General features: G+C 37.5%; 1 protein-coding gene across 7 annotated transcripts in view; it reads left to right on the top strand.

Annotated features, from left to right (window-relative positions):
• SIK3 (SIK family kinase 3) overlaps positions 1-17753 on the top strand; it is a 238002-nt gene that overhangs the window by 114629 nt on the left and 105620 nt on the right. For all 7 annotated transcript variants that reach the window (XM_087433723.1, XM_087433724.1, XM_014785134.2 and 4 more), the window contains exons 2-3: positions 11569-11685; positions 14793-14856. In XM_087433723.1, coding sequence (XP_087289849.1) covers positions 11644-11685; positions 14793-14856 — 106 coding nt within the window. In that variant the 5' untranslated portion in view covers positions 11569-11643. The remainder of the gene's footprint in view (positions 1-11568; positions 11686-14792; positions 14857-17753) is intronic.

Raw genomic sequence — 17753 nt, 5'->3', positions numbered from 1 at the left:
GCAGTGAATTAGGGGTCACATCAATTTGCTTAAAAACAATATTGTCATAAGATCAAAGAGGGCCCAATAGGCAGTGTAATAGTTTGGTTTTTGCTTAAATTGTGGGTGCTTTTAAAGATTAAAAAACCTCTCACTGTTATTAACTACACTCAATATTTTAGTCAATTGATACACAATTATGATAACTTACTTTAAAATAAAATCCTTGGTGCTACTTTAGCAGCTTTTAAAAATTCTAGACTTGTACTGTATTATCAATTTAGGACTATCATAGAAGGTCAGAATTTAGGATGCATGTAATCCTGCTAAGGAAAAAGACAAACAGTCTTATTAAATGTTAACTCTTACACATACTTCATGTAGTTGTGTTTTTACATTTAATGTGGGTATAATAATGTTAACATATATATGATATATATAATAATAATCCGTATAATAATGAGTTATATTTTAATTGAACAGTTTTTCATTTTTTTCTATAGCAATGTTATTTATCAATAGCCCCCCTCCTCCCTTTAAAATAAATATCAGAAATCTGAATATTAATTATGTTTACCTATCATTAGATTTTCCAGAGGAGTGATTTAAATTACTTAAACTTCACTATTCAGCACATGAAACACAAACATTCATTATGGAAATAAAATTTGATTTGAAAATGTGATGACTACTAAATATAAGGAACTCATTGAAGGGCCGGCCCAGTGGCTTAGTGGTTAAGTGCCCGCACTCCGCTACTGGCGGCCCGCGTTCGGATCCCAGGCACGCACCGACGCACCGCTTCTTGGGCCATGCTGAGGCCGCGTCCCACATACAGCAACTAGAAGGATGTGCAACTATGACATACAACTATCTACTGGGGCTTTGGGGAGAAAAAAGGAGGAGGATTGGCAATAGATGTTAGCTCAGAGCCGATCTTCCTCAGCAAAAAAAAAAAAAAGGATTGGCATGGATGTTAGCTCAGGGCTGATCTTCCTCACAAAAAAAAAAAAAAGGAACTCATTGAAGCCGGAATAAATGCAAAAAGCCATCACACAAAACATTCTCATTTTGGTGGAATCCCAGAGGGGCATTTTGTGCCAGCACTGATGGTATGCAATGTGATTAGTAAAGACCCTCAGAAGGTGCTTGGTGCATTGTTCCTAATGGGCCCAGGGAAGCTGGCTCTTTAGCTCTGGGCTGCCACGGGGAAGACAGCCCAGTGGCATAACCATTCAGTCTAGAAATGCGTGGTTTGACAAAGATGTACATCTTGGCAAACAATTAGCTCACAGTACTGGCATCTAAGGATGCATGACAAGTAAGAGTTTCAGAAAAAGGGTGAGTAAGATGCTATCTGATATGGAGATTGCTTCCTGTTTTCCCTTTGTCTTCCTTACCAAATAATTGGGAGTTGTAAAGAGATGGAGAATTTAGGATAGTTTTTCAGTTGTTATTGTGTTCCCTTTGGTTCACTCAACCTTCTGTTATTGCAGGCTATGTTATTAGGCCTTGGGGGCATATTGATTTAATTTAGAACAATTTAAAATATGAACTGTTGCTCACTTTGTTCACCAGGAACAACACTACTATTGTAAGATTAGTAAGATTCTCGCTGTGATGAATCTCCATTGGAGAAGTTTAAGCAAGTTATGCTGTGCCAGTTGAGTTTAGCTCTCTTTTTAGCTGGTGCTTTAAAAAGCTTTGAGTGTTCTAGGTGCTACATCTAATTGTATTTAACAGTACACAGGCTCCTTGACAAAGGCCGTTCTTGGGAAGAGCACAGTCCTTCTGTGAGGCTGTGTTATTTTTACCTACGAGCTGGCACTCCAGGAAAGAGTAGCATGTACTTCATTAAGAAAATTCATCTTGAAATTCATTCAGCTTTCTGCATCCTTCTAACCTCACAGTTCATGCCATTGCCAAGTTCTTTACCCCTGTGTCTAATTTTTCTTCTCTGGGACTAAAATTTCATCTTTCATAGCTTAATTTCCCACCATAACTTTACGATTTTCCTTGGACTAACTGCTGCTCCTTGTTTTTCTTTTATTTTAAAACATTTCTGTAACAATTAGTATTTTTTCATTATACCATTTTCTTAGATATTGCTCTTTGGTAGCCATTTAACACTCTTAGAACTTCCTTGTTAACCATTTTAGCTCTTAGCCTTTTCTGCCCAATCTCTCTTCTCTATCAAAGCATCTCTTACTTTCCCTGTGTTTTTCTTTGGGCCCTCTCCCTCTTTCCTGCTCTTCTCCTTCCCACCCTTCATTTAAGCGTTTCAGGCATCCTGTTGAATAGCTTCCTAACCTTAGAATTAAGCCAACAGTCCTAGTCTAAATCTCCCTCTTAAACATCTGAGATTTGGTCAATCTAAGATAAATACCAGAAAATGGAATGGGTATTGATATTTTGTAATTCTTACTTTACCTTCATTGTTATTGTCAACTCCATCCTCTTCTCCACTCCTTTTTTTTTTTTTTTTTTAATATCTTTTTGTTCAGTTCATTTAAGTAGTAAACCTACAGGCCAGGAGTTGATTTAATGTTCTGTAAAGCATACAAGACGTTGTTGGCACTGTGTAAATGTTAAAATAACAACAACAATAATAATGTCAGTTTGGCTGAGAGAGTTGCACCTTATGTTAGAAACACTCCTAGGACTTCTGTTTTCTGAGAGGATAAATGTTAACCACATGGGAATTATTGGAACTGAGAGATCGTTTTCTTTTTGTCTTAAAAATTTCCCTTCTATGCCTTGAATTCCAAGTAATTGCCAGAATATTTCCATTTATTAATTATGCTCAGTATACCATGTTCCATCTTAGAAATGCTTCCAAGAATAACACGTTTCATGGTATATTTTCTCACTTGATAAGCTCTCAATTCTCTATCCCCCAGACATTGTAAATGCATGAACTATTTTATTTTCACCATTCAGTACAGTCCAGAGAAGTATAGAAAAATAAAAGTCACCTAAAGACCTGCTAGATATTTTAAACTATTTCCTTGGGGGTTCATTGAGAGCCGGCTGATCCTTATCTTTGGTGGTCATGTTGAGTCTTTCTATATGGAGTTGGCTAGAATCCTAACATCTCAGTCATTCCTTAGGCTTGACAACTGCATATTTTCCCAGAAACACTTGTGATTCTGGGAAAAATGGATAGAATAATTGGTTTTTTCTAAATATATGTCTTTGCTTTGCCCCACTTAGTACTTAATTTAACTATTTTTCACAAACTAAAATATGGACTCCTTTTTTTATTTTGTGAGGAAGATTAGCCCTGAGCTAACATCTGTGCCCATCTTCCTCTATTTTATCTGGGACGCCTGCCACAGTATGGCTTGATGAGCGGTGCGTAGGTCTGCACCTGGGATCCGAACCTGTGAACCGTGGGCCACGGAAGTGGCGTGCTGGAACTTAACCACTATGCCACCGGGCCGGCCCCTGGAGTCCTTCTTGATTGGTTCCAATGCAGAGGTCGGGATCTTCCCAAGAATATGGCAGCCTACATCCTGACCCTTGGCCATGTGGCACATCATTAATCATGGCCATTTAGTGCCTGGCGGGTTTAGCCTGATAGTCTGGCTTGTGTAGTTTGTGGTGGTTTAGGGTTTCTTTTTTTTTTTTTAAACCTGTCTTCTGATGACACTTCTATTTTCTAGTAAGTTTAAAAGAAAAATTTTTGTTATCAAGGCTGATTGCAAAGGCATATAAATTCCTTTTCTAGCAGCCATTCTCAACTGGGAATGAATTAAGCCCTATAAAAGAATTAAGTACTACAGAAAATAATTTAAGTGACTATTTTCTCAGTTTTCCCAGAGATAGTACCATTCTAGATACATAGGAGAGAAGTTATTTCATTACATACAATGATGCTCTACGGCAGTTGTTCTCAAAGTTTGATCCAGGGACCCCAGAGTCTCCAAAACTCTTTCAGAGTCAGTGAAGTCAAAATTGTTTTCATAAATATTCAAACATTATGTTCATTCTCTCACAATTATACAGTGGAGATTTCTAGAGACTACATGATGTATGATGATATAATTACTCTGATGGCTGATGAAATGTGTGCTTGTGTATTCTTACGTTTTAAAATTTTCTGTTTTAATTTAATTCAATTTTCAGTGACTATTGATAGATATTACCCATATAAACAAGCCTTCTCTGAAGGCTCTTAATAATTTTTAAGGGAAGGAGTCCTGAAACCAAAGTTTGAGAACTGCTGTCTTAAGAGGGTAAAACTTAATTCTGTCACGGAAGCCTGGTGAGAGTAGCTGCAGGAGAGCTGCACAGGGGCAAGGCCTTAAGCCAATCAGTTGTTCAGTAAACATTTTTTAATGGAATTAAATTGAGTTCTTGGAATGCAGCTTTTGGGATCTTATTTAAGATTCTCTCTGAAGGCAGTATTTGAGCATTGAGTACCTTGCAGCCTGCCAAGTTTCTTCGAGGTAGGTGACTGGCAATTCTCAATATTGAGTCCAGTATTTCAGAAGTCATTTTCATGGAATACTGCTTTAACTGGTAGCTTATTGGCATCTTCTAGACCAGTGCTGTCCAGTAAAATGAGGGCCATGTATATAATTTTAAATTTTCTAGTAGTCATATTAAAAAAAGTGAAAAGAGGGGCCAGCCCAGTGGTGTACTGAAGTTCCCGCTCTCCACCTCGGTGGCCTGGAGTTCGCAGGTTCGGATCCTGAGAGTGGACCTAGACACTGCTCATCAAGCCATGCTGTGATGGCGTCCCATATACAAAATAGAGGAAGATAGGCACAGATGTCAGCTCAGGGACAATCTTCCTCAAGCAAAAGGAGGAAGATTGGCAACAGATGTTAGCTCAGGGCCAATTTCCCTCACCAAAAAAAAAAAGTAAAAAGAAACAGATGAAGTTAGTTGGTTCCCCCCCAGCTTTATTGAGGTATAATTGATAAATAAAATTGTAAGGTATTTAAAACGTACAATGTCATGATATTTTGATGTACATATACATTGTGAAAGGATTCCCCCTATTATGTTAATTAACACATCTATCACCTCACATATTTGCCTTTTCTTTTTTTTTTGGTGAGAACATTTAAGTTCTCTCAGAAAATTTCAGCTATACAACAGTGTTATCAGCTATAGTCACCGTGTTTTACATTAGATCCTCAGACCTTATTCATTCTATAAGTAAAAGTTTGTACCCTTTTACTAACCTCCCTCCTGTTTTCCCCACCCCCAACCCCTGGCAACCACTTTCCTACTTTCTGTTTCTATGAGTTTGGATTTTTTTTTTTGAGATTTCACATATGAGTGATACTATGTGCTAGTGTGGTATTTGTCTTTCTCTGTCTGGCTTATTTCACTTAGCGTGATGCCCTCAAGGTCTATCTATGTTGTTGCAAACTGGCAGGATTTCCTTCTTTCTCTTGACTGAATCATATTTCGTTGTATGTATATACCACAGGTTTTTTTTTTTTTTTTGTGAGGAAGATCAGCCCTGAGCTAATATCCATGCCGCTCCTTCTCTTTTTGCTGAGGAAGACCAGCTCTCAGCTAACATCTATTGCCAGTCCTCTCCTTTTTTCCCCCAAAGCCCCAGTAGATAGTTGTATGTCATAGTTGCACATCCTTCTAGTTGCTGTATGTGGAACGCCACCTCAGCATGGCTGGAGAAGCAGAGCATCGGTGTGCGCCTGGGATCCGAACCTGGGCCACCAGTAGCAGAGCACACGCACTTAACCGCTAAGCCACGGGGCTGGCCCCATATACCACATTTTTTTTATCTCTTTATTTGATGACAGAAACTTAGGTGGTTCTCATATCTTGGCTATTGTGAATAATGCTGCAATGAACATGGGAGTGCAGATATCTCTTCGAGATCTTGTTTTCATTTCCTTTGGATATATACCCAGAAGTAGGATTGCTGGATTGTATGGTAGTTCTATTTTTAATTTCTTGAGGAACGTCCATACTGTTTTCCATAGTGGTTGTACCAGTTTACATTCCCACCAACAGTGTACAGGGTTCCTTTTCCTCCATATCCCTGGGAGCATTTATCTCTTGTCTTTTTGATAATACATATCCTAACAGCTATGAGGTGATATCTCATTGTAGTTTTGATTTGCATTCCCCTGATGATTAGTGATGTTGAACATCTTTTCATGTACCTGTTGGCCATTTTTATGTCTTCTTTGGAAAAATGTCTGTTTAGATCTTTTGCCCATTTTAAAACTGGGTTATTTATTTTTTTGCTATTGAGTGATATGAATTCCTTGTATATTTTGGATATTAACCCCTTATCAGATATATGATTTGCAAATATTTTCTCCCATTCCATAGGTTACCTTTCATTGAAATTAGTTTTAATAATATATCTTATTTAGCCTAATATATCTAAAATATTATTTCTACATGTAACCAATATAAAATTGATCAATGAGATAGTTTACATTCTCTTTTTAATATTAAGGCTTTGAAATCTGGTGTATATTTTACATTTATAGCACATCAGTTTGGACTAGCCATATTTCAGTTATTAGACAGCACAGATCTAGACCATAAAATGATTCTAGATCTGAGATGAGAATGATCTAGAATAGATAAGCTTTGTCATAGAAATAGAGAATAAAAATTTAGCTACAGAAGTTAATATAAAAACATCCCCATTGAAAATAATTCACAATGGCAAAAAGTTTGATATCTGCCTAAATTTTCAGACATTTCAATGAGGAGAACTTCTTTCCTTAAAAGAATATTGAAAAAGTAAGCTTTTCTCCACACTGTCGTAATGTTTTTTCTTCCATTCTTAAAAGCATTCAGCCTGTTTACTGTATTCTGTGAAATTATTATGTGTGCATCTGTATACTAGTTTAAGGGTGCACTGTTTCTCTTTTTGGAGGAATTTTAGCGCTTGTGGTCTTTGCATTTTCTTCGTAAGTTCTTCCTCTCTTTTAACTGTCCATTTGTCATAGCATATCCCTGAATGAAGAGACCAATTATTTCTGACAGGTGAGGAGGAAGGCTGGTTTGTTTTGATCTCAATACTGAACTTTTCCTTGGTTTATTGGTTTTTATTCTGTCATCTTATCTTGGCTGTGAATGTGGTGTCAGGACATTCAAGTGAATTACTGCCTGTTGTGAAAAAACCACTATTTTTAAAAAATTTTCATTCCCTGTGAGCATTACTGTGCTTGCAAAAATGAGGTAAGAGTTAAAGGAACTGTGGTTTAGAAGTGAGACCTATAAGGGGAAAATGACTATTTTTCCCCTTCTAGAATCAGTAATAAAGAACTATGACTTTAAATTTGGCATGATCTGAATTTAATACTTTTTTTGTACCACATGCCAGTTAAAAAAGAAGAGTTTGTTGAATGGAAATATCTTGGGTGGGGAAATTTGTAAGGACTCCCGCAATCCGTGTCTATTTAGCAATGTATTTGATACAATACCTTGTTTGATTAATGTTAGTGTCAATTCACAAAATCATGCTCTTTGCAAGATAAAAGAATTCTATGTAGAACAGGCAAACTTTAGAAATATATGATTTCTTGGTAATGTGTTGGAAGTTTCCTTCTTGTTATGCTTTTCATATATAAGTGCGAGTATGTGATTCATAGATTTCAGCATCAATCTAAAAACATTCTTTGAGAGTTTATCTTCTATTTACCTACCAATTTACCTTTTGCTGTGGACACATTTAATTTTTCAAGCAACTGATGTGTACTTTAAACTAAAACCGTTATTATATAGCCTCCAGTAATCTGTAGCAGTGAAAATTCATGATCATTGATCTCTTCAGTTATTCTCAAAATAATCATACCTGATTGCCAACTACCTGCTCTCTGACTTGATAGTTTTTCTGTTTCATCGGTATTTTTCCACTTTTTAGAAAATCTCCACTTTGCAGTTTGCAGCTAATGTAGGAGCTGAGCTTTAGGAAGTTGCCTTCTCCATTAAGTGGTCTATCAGGTATATGAGCCAGGTAGCACTGAGTATCCTCCTCTCTGGTGTTAGCTGCTTATTATGGATGGAATGGGGGTCTGGCCTGCCGTGAAGATGCAGACCATTCTCTCTCTGGCACAGCCCTTGGATCAGGTCTTGGATGGATTCCATCCTGTGGCTCATTGTGGCTTTCCTGAATGGAATGCATTTTTTTCCTAGCCCCATTCGTTCTGTGTTCTTCCCACATCAGCTGGAAGCAGCCGGTTGGTTCTGAACGCTGTCTACAAATGGTTAGCTATTTTGCTTCTTGGCCCCCCAACTCGCCCGTTGAGTAAGGAATTGATGTGTTTCAGATCCAAGATTATGTTGCTTACTGAAGCAAATGTAATCCTTGTCACAGAATGCCTGAAGTTGAAGGCTTGATTCCAGAAAAAAACAAATAAATAACGACAGTGGTACCTGTAGTTAATATATATTGTGTTTACCATATGCCAGGCATTATACTAAGCAGGTTGCATGCATAATTAGTTAATCCCCAACAACCTTTAAAGTGGGTTCTATTGTTGCCCACATTTTATAGATAAGGAGCCATAGAAAAATTAAATAACTTGCTGAAGGTTGTACATTAAGGGACATTTCCAAGGTTTTGAACCTAGGCAGCTTGACACCAAAGTCCTTCCTTTTGACACTATATTCAGCTGCCAGACAAAGCTTTGCCTTTCCGTGTCTTCTTGAATCTTGAATCTCATTGAAGAGTAGACAGGAATTTGATGTTTTAATCTATTAAAGCCTCTTTGTGTCCACCTTCTAAGAACAGTTTAGACTTAATGCTGTTTCCTCTGAAAAGATGAGAATACATTTCATTATGTGGGACCATGTTCCCTTTAGGTGAAGTCGGATATACTTGTTATGAAATGTAAAACTGTATCCATACTACACCATTATTTTATTAAATTAAAAATATTTGTTAAGTGCATAATATATGTTATAAGATCTTAAGAGCCAACTTTGTTCTCATGGATGAGTAGGTATGGTTTTCTCTTGACCTTCGTGAAAGTCCTATTCCTTCAGAGTACAAATGAAATTCAGAATGAGTCCCCTGTGAATCAGGAGGTCCCACTATATGACTCTCTCAATTACAGTGTAACCTAGTACTCTCTCAGGGTTGAAAAAGTGCAAAAATATGGTCAAATGCATTGACAGCCCTCGTTCCGCACCCTCACTCACCACCCCCTGTTACTTTTTCTATGCCATCCAGTAGTAGGCATGGGCAGAATAGGGGATTTCAGGGCCAATCCTTGGACAGTTGATGATCAACAAATCTTAGCAGTGCTTGCCAACATTTTGTGCGTTGTGGCACACACAGAAAATGATAATGTTTTCTCTGGAGTAAACAAATGAGGTTCCTTGAGGCTGGAGGTGATCCAGTATTGCCTACCCATTGCCTCGGGTACATCTGTAACCCATTTCCGGCATACCAGTTGGGAAGCTCTGCTATGGGCATATGTCTGCAAGTTTGTAAGCTTGTTATGTGTATGAAAGCACTCTGTAACATATAATGTGCTAATCATGTGTAACATTTTATTGATAATTATTACTATTAAGACCCAGATATTTATTCTATAAAAGGACATTGTGTACTGTGATTTTTTTTGTTTTGGGAACTGTTCTTAGAGAACCAGGTGCAGGTGCCAGGCAGATTGCTGGAGTTAAGGTCCTATATGTGATCTGGCACAGTAATTAGAAGTAGAAATGCTGGTGGTCAGGGGTCATGTGGTTCAAGACTTCTTATAGGAAATCAAACTTCTGGTGAGATTTGTTAACAATTCTGCTATTTCTCCTCATAAAATTCCCTACCCTCTTTTCTGCCTATCCCACTTCTTTCTCTTCTCTAGTTCTGCCTTCTCTGTGAAGTCTTTCCCTATGTCTGCTACTTCTCCCTCAGGTGAAGGTGGTGCTCCATCCTTTGTTCTACTGTTAGACCTTGTACATAGCTTTATTGATTGTATTTCCAATGCTGTCTTGTCTGTTTCACATATGTCTTTCTCCTGCTAGATTGTGAGCTCCTTGAAGTTAAGGCTGTGTCTGATTAATCTTTGTAGCTCGAGCTACACATAACTCATTTTATCACATTTCATCATTAGGCAGGGCTTAAATGCTCTTTGAATCGAGCTGAAATTTGTCTCCCTGTGCCTTTCTCCCATTAGTTCTCATTCTAACATCTGAAACAACTCTCAGCAAGGTTACTTTTGTGCTAGTCATTCACACATTTGAATCATCTACCTCGTATACTTCCATACAGTGTTTTTTCTCTGGGCTAAACATTTTTAGTGCTGATATTTTGCTTCCCTTGTTTTTCTTTTTTCCCTCAATAAGTATAAGTTTCCTTTGTCTCTCCCAGTGTATAAAATCATAGAATTTTAAGAACTGAAAGGGCTAGGATTTGCCTAATCCTGGTCCTTCATCCAACTAATATTTGTTGATTACATGCTGATTGAGTAACTGAAACTGAGATATAGAGATATTTTGGGGCAACACAATATTTTGGGTATTTTGCTAAGAATAATGAAGTTTAGATTAAAAAAAAAGTCCTTCATCTTTCATTCTGTTTTAAAATGTATGTGCTACTGGGTATCTTAGGAATAATGAGCAAAATAGAAAGATGTTATATTCTGAAGCAGTGTATATGCAGTTAAGAAAGATCTTCAGATTTTTAGAGCATTACCATTAAGAATTTGGCTAAAGCCAAGCTCCCTGGGCTTCAGTCCTGGATCTACCACATACTAGCTGTAAATTACTTAATCTTGAGTAAATTACTTAATCTCTGTGTGTCTCAGTTTCCATATTTGTAAAACAAGGTTAATAATACGAGGTGTCGTGAGTTAGTACTTGCAGATTGCTAAGAATTATGCCTGGCACATAGCAAACATGCAGTATATGGTAACTGCTGCTGCTGCCACCACCACCAACACCGTTATTGAGTTATGCAAACGCTCGGTGAGATGTGAAATGCACTTGTGGGATTTCTGGTTGAACCTCACTAAATTGTGTACTTATGATATAAGCTTCTTGTCTTAATAGGAAGCCCTACATATCATTCTCTGCACCAAAGCATGATGCCCAGGCTGTAACTACATCTATGGAGTAATGAAGTGTTTTGTCATGGGATTTTACTGTAGGAGCAATTTAAGAAATGGTGAAAGACCCATTTGCTTTTGGAGTCTGTTCTTTTGTAACCAACTTTGCTAGAAATCCATTTCCTGTCTTTTTAAAAAGAGTAAATTCGTTTTCTTTTCTTTTTTTTTTTTAGATTTTTTTTTTTAATTTTTATTTATTTTTCCCCCCCAAAGCCCCAGTAGATAGTTGTGTGTCATAGCTACACATCCTTCTAGTTGCTGTATGTGGGACGCGGCCTCAGCATGGCCGGAGAAGCAGCGCGTCGGTGCGAGCCCGGGATCCGAACCCGGGTCGCCAGCAGTGGAGCGCATGCACCTAACCACCAAGCCACGGGGCCGGCCCTGAATCCGTTTTCTTCATTGACATTCTGTAAACAAAATACTGGCAGCTTGTATTTTGTGGAATATAATGTTTTTATGTGGATTTAATTTTCCTTAGTAAACTTCTTAGTAAAATGCATCGGATTAAATTTTCTTCCTTTGTTGTCAGGTTGCCATCAAGATCATAGACAAGACCCAACTAGATGAAGAAAACTTGAAGAAGATTTTCCGGGAAGTTCAAATCATGAAGATGCTTTGCCACCCTCATATCATCAGGCTTTATCAGGTAGGATTACTAGTGGTGTAGCATATGACAGCAAAGAACCCAGAATGGTCACTTGTATCTATAGCTATCTTTGAAGAAAACTGGGTGGGTGAACATCTGCAACTTTTTTGTTTCTATGTTCATCTTACTGTTTTCCCTTCTCTTCTCCACTTGGTACTAATATTTCCCCTGGCTATTTACTGGTAAGGTCTACCTTACTCAGGTAGGCCTTTTTAATTTGTTCTTTAAAACTTGAATGCCATTCTTACTGAGAATTACACAAAAAGATTATTCAGAAGATGATGAGAACTTATTTATTTAGGTCAGAATCCTGAAGCAGAATGGGAAACCCAAAAGGAGCAGAGAATTTTGAGAGGTGAAAAGCTGGAGATAAATATAACGCTTTTCATAACATTATTCAAATACTAATTTCTGTGATCATGTTATGAATTATGATGGCAAATGATATTTTAACGATGGCTTCTTGTATCAGTCAGAACCTGAACTTCCTTTCTGTTCTAGTAGAGTCCTAGACTTAGTTTTCCAAGGTAGAATTTGATTATTTTGATAGCCAAGAGATTGATTCTGTGTAATGGAAGAGATTTCTATTCTAGTTTTCTTAGGTTCTGAAGAAACATACATATTTCATGCCATCATCAAAAATGATTCCCTAGCCTTACTGCAAGCAGTAAATCTAATAGCTGGAATTACAAGACAGATAGGAGGAGTGGACTTTGCCTTAGCAGGCTGGTGGAAGAGATATTTCGGGAGAGGTGAGGCTTTAGAGTGCTTCTCAAATTGCAATGTGTTGGCAGCCACAAGCTCTGCCTCTGCATAGGGCCAGCCCTGCTCACTGCTTTCTATCAGAACAGCCATCACCTAGTTCTGCAGGAAGTGGCCACCCACTCAGTTCACTTGCTGCTGTTAGTCCACAGTAAATGGTTACTGGCCCAGACATGGGACCACGTGTAAGAGTGGAGAAAGTACATCCAAAGCACAATGGGCAAGCTTTCATTGTCTGTTAATTTTATGGAAAAGAAAGCATGTGGTGTTGTTAGTATGTGTGATTAAGGCTACAGCTTTAGGGCTCGACTGGCATCAGCTGCTCATATAATGAAATGAATTAGATCAGCAGGAGCAGACTTGTTGAAATTTATCAGACTGAATTATGTTGAACCACACCTACATTGTGCCCCAGAAGCAAACCTGTGAAAGCTTCCTGGTGTTGCCTGAAGACTTGTATCTGCAAACTCGGAGGTGTCTAACCTCTGCTTCCTTCCTATCCTGGTAGGCTGACTAAACTGCTTGACTTCGCTTTTTAAAATAAAGCATCTTTAGATAATTGTAGGGCTTATTAGGCTGACCTTTCGCAAGTGGTTAACTTGTAGGTTTTAATCTTATAACTGAATTCTGCAGGTTTACCTTTCTTACACAAGGTTTCATTAGCCTATAAGAATTTCCGTACTTTCAGCCCTGGCTTTGAACAGTGCCCTCTTTTAAGCCTTAATTTTGCTCTCCAGCAGCTAGTATTGTTATTGGGAGATTCTGAGCTGTCAAGGTGAGTGGCTATTAAATTGTCTTCATAGTATCAAGGTAGTTTCAGGTCATTTGCCAAAGCTTCAGTCTCCTCAGGTTTACGGAGTGAGCCAAATATAGGTAACTGTATAGGAAAGTTTTTGAACTCCTGAAAAGTTTAATAATGAAAGAACATTTGCAGTCAATAAAAGGCCTGCGGGTACAAAGGAGATATACAATATGGCATTTATTTTTTTTCAAAACACCTGCATGTATTTAGAGCACTTTTTATTATATAAATCAACATATAGAGAGAGCTTGGAAGCAATACATGTAATAGACACTGGGCTAATATCACCAGTATATAGAGAGTTTTTAAAAGCTAAAGAGAAAAAAAGAACAACATAGTTATTAGATTGGAAAATTAATGTGCACTTATATGATGGAGTACCATGAAACCATTAAAAAAAAGATAGCTCTATTATTATAATACATAGTACTGTTACATGATGTTAATGTGTAAAGATGTCAAAGATAAAGTAACTGGGAAATAAATGAACAAAATAGTTAACCGTGAAGTATAGTGAAAGTCTAGAATTACATTTTAATTAATTCAGAAGTAAAAACGGAAGCAATTTACAATTTAAAAAATTTTTGAAATGGTAATATTTTGGACATGTTGGGGTAAATAAAATATATTATTAGAATTAATTTCACATTTTTCTTTTTACTTTTTTAGTGTGGCTACTGGAAAAGTTAAAATTATGTATGAAGCTCACATATTTCTATTGGACAGCACTGCTCTAGAATGATACAGAATAAGCTATTAACAATGTTTCCTCTATGGAATAAAATGGAGGGGGTGGGGAAGAGGAAAACTTTTGGTCTTTTGTTGATATACTAGGTATTTAAAATGTTTATAATGAGCATATATACTCATATCTTACTTTAAGAAAATATTTAATGAAAAAGGTGAAAGGAATAAAGGACTGACAACACACTACAACTAATTTAAAAAGTAGCAAAATAGAAAAAAAAAAAGTAGCAAAATAGAGACCAAGATAAAATACAAATGAGTAGTTTATATTACTTAAAGTATTGAATATTTATATTATTATTCCCAGTTTTGAATAAATAGTGGAAAGGAAAGTTGTCATTTCCATTTAAAAAACTGCCATATGTGATTTTTGTGCTGTTTCTTAAGTCATTCTCATTGTTTTCCCTAAGGCTTTTTTTGTTTTGGTTGGTTTTTTGGGGGGACATTTTTGAGCTTCAAGTGATCAATGTTGAATGTGAACTTTTTGGTTCTTGACAGCTTCTTTGCTTCTCAGTTTTGTGGAGCTTAAGAGATTGCAGAGGCCTCCTGGAATGACAAAAGGACTGTCTCTCTCAAGTAGTATATATTTCCTACTTTTAAGAACTTGGAGGAGGAATATCTATTTTCCCCCTTTCTTCTTAATAACATATCTGCCCCCCCCAACATTTTAAGTTTTCTTTAAGCAGTAATAGTTATTAATATTTAAAATGACAAAAGAGGAGTCGTTAGTTTCTCTCCCTGTGATATCAGCCTGTCATTTTTGTCACTGTCTGTCGCTTTCCTGCCTTTGCACCAGGTTATGGAGACAGAACGGATGATTTATCTGGTGACAGAATATGCTAGTGGAGGGGAAATATTTGGTAAGTACATTTATTGCATTCTTTAAACAGCTATTGAGCACACTATGGAAAACCTAAAATAGCTGTTCAATGCCTTTGTCAGTTGAGCAGCTGTCACTTCATGCTGTCCTTCAGTGCTGTCATTTTCTATCAACAAAGTAGTTTTAATTATTTTTGATTTACCTATTTAAGTCCCTTCACCATCTTTGTTTCCTTAGCAAAGGTGTTTTGTTTATTTCAGTCAGGTGTTGACAGTTGAGACTAAAGATCTCCAAAAACAAACATCCCATCTGAACATGTGACTGAGGGTCTTTCCTATTGCCAGGTTCTAACTGGGGTTCCCAAGTGTGACAGAACTCCGACAAGTGTGTGGGCCTCTGTTGTGTCAGAAAGAGCCACTTGGAGCAAACAATCACACCCTAATGCATTCTTTAAACTTTGTTTAAATATAACACGTAACTGTAATCCTTCCCATGTGTTCCCAATTCCCTTGATGAGTCTTGTAATTTTGGACGTTTTGTCTTCAGTAGCTGTTTTTTCCTCTAACACTCAGCCCAACATCAGAATTAAGCAGGAGAATTTATTACCAGGAAATCTTACTTTTTGAGGCGGTAAAAACTGGCCAAAAAATTTTTTTTGTGACAGTGATAATGGAGCCAAGTAGAGGTAAAGGCTAAAGTTTTAAATCTAGATTGACGTGTCTTTTTATCTAAATTTTTTTTTCTTTTGGCAAGTAACAACAGGCATACTTGAGAGAGATTGTGGTTCGGTTCCACACCACCAAAATAAAGTGAATGTTGCAATAAAGCAAGTCACACAAATTCTTTGGTTTCCCAGTGCATATAAAAGTTATGTTTACACTATACCATGGTCTATTAAGTGTGCATTAGCAGTATATCTAAAAAAACAACGTAATACCTTAATTAAAAAATACTTTATTGCTAAAAAGTGCTAACCATCATCTGAACCTTTAGTGAGTCGTAATCTTTTGGCTGGTGGAGGATCTTGACGATGTTGGTGGCTGCTGACTGATCAGAGTGGTGGTTGTTGAAGGTTGGGGTGCTGTGGCAATTTCTCAAAATAAGACAACAGTCAAGTTTGCTGCACTGATTGGCTCTTCCTTTCACAAATGATTTCCCTGTAGCATGCGATGCTGTTTGATAGCATTTTACCCACAGTAGAAATTCTTTCAAAATTGGAGTCAATCCTCTCAAACCCTGCTGCTGCTTTATTGCCTAAGTTTATGTAATATTCTAAATTCTATGTTGTCATTTCAACAATCTTCCCAGCATCTTCACCAGGAGTAGATTCCATCTCAAGAAACCACTTTCTTTGCTCATCCATAAGAAGCAACTCTTCATCTCTTAAAGTTTTATCATGAGATTGCAGCAATTCAGTCACACGTTCAGGCTCTACTTCTAGTTCTAGTTCTCTTGCTGTTTCCACCACATCTGCAGTTACTTCCTCTACTGGAATCTTGAACCCCTCAAAGTCATCCATGAGGGTTGGACTTAGCTTCTTCCAAATTCCTGTTAATGTTGATATTTTGACCTTTTCCTACGAATCAGGAATATTCTTAATGGCATCTAGAATGGTGAATACTTTCCAGAAGGTTTTCTATTTACTTTGCTCAGACCCATCAGAGGAATCACTATCTATGGTAACTATAGCCTTACTAAATGTATTTCTTAAATATTAAGACTTGAAAGTCCAAATTACTCCTTTATCTCTGGGCTGCAGAATGGATGTTGTGTTAGCTGGCGTGAAAACAACATTAATCTCGTTGTACATCTCCATCAGAGCTCTTGGCTGACCAGGTGCCTTGTCAGTGAGCAGTCATATTTTGAAAGGAATCTGTTTTTCTGAGCACTAGTTCTCAACAGTGGACTTAAAATATTGAGTAAACCATGTTGTGAACAGATGTGCTGTTGTCTAGGCTTTGTCGTTCCATTTCTAGAGCACAGGCAGAGGAGATTTAGCATAATTCCTAAGGGCCCTGGGATTTTCAGAATGGTAAATAAGCACTGGCTTCAACTTAAAGTCGCCAGCTGCATCAGCCCCTAACAAGAGAGTCAGCCTGTCCTTTGCAGCTTTGAAGCCAGGCACTGACTTCTCCTCTCTAGCTATGGAAGTCCTAGATGGCATTTTCATCCAAAATAAGGCTGTTTAATCTACATTGAAAATCTGTTGTTTAGTGTATTCACTGTCGTTAATTGTCTTAGCTAGATCTTCTGGAGAACTTGCTGCAGCTTCTACATCAGCACTTCCTGCTTTACCTTGCACTTTTATGTTATGGAGATGGCTTCTTTCCTTAAATCTCATGAACCTAATTTCAGACTTTTCTTCTGCAGCTTCCTCACCTCTCTCAGCCTTCATAGAATTGAAGAGAGTTAGGGCCTCACTTTGAATTAGGCTTTGGCTTAAGGGAATGCTGTGACTGGTTTGATTTTCTATCCAGACCACTAAAACTTTCTCCATATCAGCAATAAGGCTGTTTTGCTTTATCATTCGTGTGTTCACTGGAGTAGCACTTGTAATTTTCTTCAAGAACTTTTCCTTTGCATTCATAACTTGGCTAACTGGCACAAGACCCTAGCTTTTGGCCTATCTCAGCTTTCAACATGCTTTCCTCACTAAGCTTACACATTTTTAGCTTTTGATTTAAAGTGAGAGACATGCGACTTTTCCCTTCACTTGAACACTTAGAGGTCATTGTAAGGTTATTAATTGGCCAACTTTCAATATTGTTGTGTCTCAGGGAATAGGGAGACCCAAGGAGAAGGAGAGAGGGAGGGGAATAGCCAGGTGGTAAAGCAGTCAGAACATACACAATATTTATTAAGTTTGCTGTCTTATATGGGTGCAATTTGTGGTACCCCCCAAACAATTACAATAGTAATCAAAGATTATTATTACAA

This window comes from Ceratotherium simum, chromosome 7 (genome assembly GCF_057802395.1).
Source record: "Ceratotherium simum simum isolate JZ-2026a chromosome 7, ASM5780239v1, whole genome shotgun sequence".
Lineage (NCBI taxonomy): Eukaryota > Metazoa > Chordata > Mammalia > Perissodactyla > Rhinocerotidae > Ceratotherium > Ceratotherium simum.
Note: the sequence above shows the minus strand (reverse complement) of the source record. Positions and strands in the feature narration are given on the sequence as shown.